The sequence below is a fragment of the Sceloporus undulatus genome, chromosome 4 (assembly GCF_019175285.1).
Source record: "Sceloporus undulatus isolate JIND9_A2432 ecotype Alabama chromosome 4, SceUnd_v1.1, whole genome shotgun sequence".
Classification (NCBI taxonomy): domain Eukaryota; kingdom Metazoa; phylum Chordata; class Lepidosauria; order Squamata; family Phrynosomatidae; genus Sceloporus; species Sceloporus undulatus.
Genome location: NC_056525.1, coordinates 21,271,364 through 21,277,363, shown reverse-complemented (window position 1 = coordinate 21,277,363; position 6,000 = coordinate 21,271,364). Strand labels below are relative to the sequence as shown.

At 41.4% G+C, this 6,000-nt stretch overlaps 1 protein-coding gene across 1 annotated transcript in view; it reads left to right on the top strand.

Moving 5' to 3' along the window:
• The window catches only part of CASS4 (Cas scaffold protein family member 4), a 74,747-nt gene that overhangs the window by 44,881 nt on the left and 23,866 nt on the right, over window positions 1-6,000 (top strand). The window contains exon 2 of the mRNA XM_042462492.1: window positions 2,683-3,160. Coding sequence (XP_042318426.1) covers window positions 2,683-3,160 — 478 coding nt within the window. The remainder of the gene's footprint in view (window positions 1-2,682; window positions 3,161-6,000) is intronic.

The following is a 6,000-nucleotide window of genomic DNA, read 5'->3' as shown; positions in this document are numbered from 1 at the left end:
CATCCTGGTCTAACCTGGGCAGCTAGAGGCTATGTAAACAACATGATTACCACTTCTGGTTTAAGTAATTTCCTCACAGCCTCACATACTTCCAGTACTGGGAGCCAGACTGGTGGGTAAATAAAGTGGTGGTTCAGTGTGTGCTCCTATTTATGTAAAACCCACCTCTGTGAATTCCATTTATGTTCATTCCATTTATGTGTGGGACAGCACTGGTTTCTGGTCTCCCATTTGTGGGTCCAACAATGAGACCACTACACCATGTGGGCTGCACCTGTAATGGAATCCTTCCAAATTGGCCAAGGCCTGATATTAATTTTCTAAGCATGACTTATTATGGGACAGCCATCCACCTTTCAGCCCCATTAACATTTAAAGTATCTGTGTAGGTAATTGTATTAGTTTTCTTCTCCTGTGTGATTTAAGAGGATTGTTGTACCTAGGTACAAATTAGGAATTCAGAGATTCCCATAAACATCTGAACATGAGTGTATATAGAGGAAAGCATTTATAATGTAAAATGTGAATACCCCTTCACTCTCAGACTTTAAATTTCCAAAGATAGAGTTCATCTTCTAAATTGTAGAACTTATGCATAAATTCCCAACGTGTTCTCCATTTGTAGAGTAAAATTGGGAATAGGAGTGTTCAGATTTGGTGAAGCTTTTAATTAAGTAACAAAATTTGAATTTAGGGGCTATAAGGCTGCCCCTTTCCTGACCAGATCAGTCGGGACTGAAGCAAAGGATGCTCCTCAATCCTGACTGGGAACGGCTTGGTGTAGGGCGATGGAATGGGGCAATTTGAAGACACTTTAAGGTGCGGTAAAGTGTGTTTTTTTCTCAGACTCGTGCACCCCTGAGCGTCCCCTTCCCATGCCCATAACGGGGGGAAATGAGTCTGATAAGGTTCCAAGGATGCATCAGTACTGAAGAAATAATTCAGGTTGACACCACTTTAACTGCCATGGCTCCATCCTGTGGAATCCTGGGATGTTTAGTTTGTTGTGGCACCAGAGCTCTCTGACAGAAACGGCTAAGTAGATCACAAAACTACGCAGGATGGAGCCATGGCAGTTAAAGTCATGTCAAACTGCATTGTTTCTGCAGTACAGATGCAGCCAGTGTGAGATGAAAAAATAGTTTTAGAAATTTGGGTAATTTTAGAATTACCCAAATAGAATTCCAGTCTTCCATTCTTTCTGAGTCAGAAAAGCTATACCTAATGAATTTTTAAATCTGCTTCAGCTGTTAAAGGTGCAGGATCTGTCAGGAGAAAAAAGATAATGGGGGGCTCACAAAACACTTTGAGCCACAGGCTGTGCACCCTGCATTACATTCAGAGTTTATATGAAAATTCAGCTTTGTTTTCTGTCTATAAAATAACTTTGAAAGGAGAGATTATGAGTGGGAAATTATTCATAGGGGAAGTTACTGTTTCCATTATTTTGTGATCTACCACATGGTTTGCATAATGCACAAATAATCTGCAAATGTGGCATCCTGTTGTCTGAACTAAACTATGGCAACCCTAAGAGGGAAACATTCCTGATGGCTGTTTGTTAAGGAGGGGAAAAGAGTAAGGAGAGGGGAAGGGTGCATGAATAGTGAGGTATAGGGAGAGAAATGTATGTGTGCACATGCCTTCAAATTTCCTGTCGATGTATGGAGGTGATATGAATTTCCTAGGAATATTCAGAGGTGATTTTGCCAGTTCCTTCCTCTGAAATATGGCCTACAGCACCTGTGCATTGGTGTTCTTGGATGGCAGATTGTCAATGAATAATAGGTGCTGTAGGCTATATTTTAGACTAGAGGAAGGAATTGGCAAAACTACTAACCAGGGCTGACCCTGCTTAGCTTCCATGGTTAGGATCTGGTGCTTTTAGGGTATTTAGACCCTGGAGAGAGAAATACCAATAAGAAATAAAATTAGTTCAGGCAGAAAGAGAGAGAGGAGGATTAAGGGGGTTCATGCACAAGCAAAACAGGTCCAAGATAAACTAGTTCTGGGGTGATTGAGGAGACAAACCAGAAATAAAAAGTTAAAAGAAACAAGGGAAAAACACATAGGGCTGTGATGGGTTAATTGGTCCTGAATGCAGAGGAAGCTAGGTACTTTCACTTATTATTTCAATTTTTAAAAAAAATGTTTTGATGTGCAGGGTGTGCGTGTGTGTGTGTATGTGTGTGTGTGTGTAGGATTATTCCATGGTGGTGCAGTGGTTAAATGCCTGTACTCCAGTCACTCATTCACAACCACAAGCCTGTGAGTTCAATACCAGCCAAGGGCTCAGGGTTGACCCATCCTGTCATTCTTCCAAGACCGCTAAAATGAGTGCACAGCTTGTTGGGGCCAATTAACTTACACGTTGTAGACTGCTTAGGGAGTGCTTAAGTGCACTGATAAGCAGTATAGACATGTAAGCAGTAGGTTCTAACCATTTATTTGTACTTTATTGTAATAATTAGCAATTCAGAAATGCCATGTGAGTGTGATGATTTCCCCCCCCCCCCACTTTTAAGGTAGGTGCTGGAATCTAAGCAGGTTCTGAAACTGAGATCACAGATTTGAATCTGAACTCTGGTGGACATTAAATGCTACATGGAATTTAAATATGAATTTAGTAAGTGCAAAACAAGCTTTTGGACACCACCTGACATTTAGTTTGTCTTGCTCCAGAATACCTTGGCCAAAGCATTATATGACAACAAAGCTGAGTGTCCGGATGAGCTCGCCTTCCGCAGAGGAGACATCTTGATGGTTCTTGAACAGAATCTTCTTGGGAGTGAGGGGTGGTGGAAATGTTCCCTCCATGGAAAGCAAGGCATGGCTCCAGCAAATCGCCTCCAGCTTCTCACTCCTTTGCTGGCTTCATCCACCCAACATGATGTTGAAGGACTACCAGCCAGCCCACAGACTATCTACCAGGTTCCTTCAGCACACAGGTCCTCTGCATCATTACCTGTCTATGAAAAAATGGATGGTTGGATTACCCCTCCTTCACCTTCTTCCTCTGCTTCTCGCCCACTGACACAAGAATTATACCAAGTGCCGGCTTTGGCAGCCAAAGTGCTCAGTGAAAAGACTCAGAGTTCATCAAATCAGGTAAAAATGCAAGAAAATACTCAAAGGGAAAGGAATAATGAGCAACAGATAGGCAATAATGAAGATCCCAAAATGATTGATATTTTTATCTCATTTTCTGTTCCTCTGCCCCAGCCTTCTCACTCTTCTATTTGTCTCATTCTGTATGAGGCATGCACAGACACATGCCTCTTTCTTACCTCTTTCTTACATGCATAGAATTCTCTAAACACACATGGGGACCTGGGAATGTCAGTTCACTGGTAGAGTACTTGTCAGTTCTCAGTGGACCATCTACTAATTGCATAGAATGGCGATTCATTCTAATTTATATGCTTTATATAAAGAATATTTTACAGTCCTCTTCTTCAAACTGCCTTCTATCTGAAGGTCTTTCCAGTTTAAAGATAATAAAAAGTCATAAGAAGGGAGATCAGCAGGGGTCTTGAAGCTCCCCATCATCAACCTCTTGGACATACATAAGCTGTATTTCCCCTGTGGTGAGATATATTATACAGCTGTTTAAATCCAAGTTTAGGAAGCAAACTTATTAACTCATTGAATTATTAATTCACCACATTTTTCTTGAAATTTTGCCCACTTCACTAGATTTCCCAACTAACACTGAAGTTAAAAACATGCTTTAATGAATTGGATCATTTAAATTCATTAGGATGGTGGCTACTCCCTTTATCTGTCTCAATAAGAAAGAAAGATCTGCTCCCTCAGAAAAAGTTTTTGGACTAAAGTGGGAGAATCATATGGCTGTGTTATTAGGCAGGCTAGAAAGAGAACTTTTTGGAGCCCAGGTCAGAGTAGAACAACGACAACCGAAGAATGAAAAGGTGGGAGTGTGAGTCTTGAAATGCAGTAGGGGAGTGATGTGTTTGGAGACTTTAGCAGAGCAAAAGCTTTTAATTAAAACATCCATCCCACCTTTCCACAATAGCCAGCACCCTTTCAGAATGACGGGCTTTTTAGATCTGAAAGTCAAGTGTCCCCTCTCCCTTCCATGGTTTTGCATGGAAGGGAAGTATTTGGAGTCTTGGGGGGTGTGTCAGTGAATCCTGGCTCCTGTGTGCAAACCCTGTGCTCTGCCATGGAGTTTTGCAGGCCATGCTTCTTTTTTGGAAGTGGGAAAATACAAAGAATGCAGTGATTTAGTTGTGCAGAAAAAATGTTCTGCGTCTGCTCAGAGGCTTTTAAAACACTTCTGATTAAGAATTATGTTTAAGAAACACATGCCCTTGATCCATAGACACTCTTCTATAGTAACTATGAAAGATACAGCTCTATTTTGCTGTTCTTCACTGCCCTCGAGTTGACTCCACTTCATGGCTTCCCTGTGAATGAGACATCTCCAAGATCCCCTATCCTCCACTGCTCTGTTTAGGTCTTGCAAATTAATTCTCATTGCTCCCAGTTGAGACTATCCATCCGGCAGGCATTCTTCCTTCCTTCCCAGTCCCCTCCCCCTTTCCTAGCATTATTATCTTTTCTAATGAGCTGTGCTTTCTCATGATGTGGCCAAAGTATGACAGCCTCAATTTGATCATCTTGGCTTCTGAGGAGATTCCAGGCTTGATCTATTCAAGGACCCACTTGTTTGTCTTTTTAGCTCTCCACGGTATCCTCAGCACTCTTCTCCAGCTCTGCATCTCAAAAGAGTTGGTTTTCTTACTTCTAGTTTTCATTCTGGCAACTCTATCAGAAGCCAGCTGGTCTAGCAACTGAATCTTAGGCCTGTTATAGACTGCCAAAATAAAGCTGCTTCGGGTTTCTTTGGAGGTATGCTGTTTAAATGATGCATGCATCCTAAGAATCCAGAAGCTGCACCAAAGCTGCCCTCCAGTGCTTAGGAATGGAGTGTGGCTTTGGTGCAACCTCTGGACTCTTAGGACCCATGCATCATTTAAATAGCATACCTCCAAAGAGACCTGAAGCAGCTTTATTTTGGCAGTCTGTAACAGGCCTTAGGGTCCTCCAACTCACCTGAAGGTAGCAAGCCAGTTTAGGAGCTGCAGGCCCATTCTGTCCACCAAGAGTATGAAATGGCAAGGTGTTCAAGACGAATAGATGCTCCAGCCTCCCAGCATTTGTTCCCTGAGGCAGTTGCTTCTCCCTGTCTAAGAGTTGGGCCAGCACAGCTCAAAATGCTGACAAAATCTGAAGGAAAAAAACAGACATGTTTGCTGCTATCTCATCTCCTCCTCTTGGAAGTGCAGGCCATGTGGCTCCATGTCTGTTGTGTTGCCTGTAGCAACCATGATGAAGCTGAGAAATAAGGCATTGCCAGCTTTTTATATTTCAGCAAGGAGGTGTTGAAATGTTCTTTTCATTACTTTAAAACAACAACAACAACAATAAGACAGCTATTCCTCTCCCCAGGCTCACTAAAATGCTAAAGTAACATTTTGCCTCTGGGGAAAAACTAAAATGTTTGAAGTGTCTTATCTTTAAAAAGGATGAAGTAGGGTTGGAACAATGAGGGAAGTCAATAAAACCTTCATGGTTTGTAGAGTGAAAGACAATGCTAGCATTTGAAGTTAATTCTCTCTTATAATGCTCATCTTTCATCTATCTTTCAGTGAAAAATGAATGGTGGTAGATTTAGGATACTTGAAACAAAGTACTTTACACAAGCCCTGTTTCATTCATAGAATTTAGTAACACAACATGTAGAAATAGTTTGGCTCAGTAGGATTAAAGAACATTTTTTACTGACACAGACAAACTCATGTATGCATTTCTCACTGCCTATGTTATGACCCATGTTGAAACTAAATGCTCACTTTCAGAAGGAATTTGAATTTAAAGTGCTGGAGATAAAAAGTAGAGAATCGGTGTCACTCTCCCCTAAATTTTCTAGAGGTCTTTGATTGGCCATTGTTAAACAGAAATAGAATGGTAAGA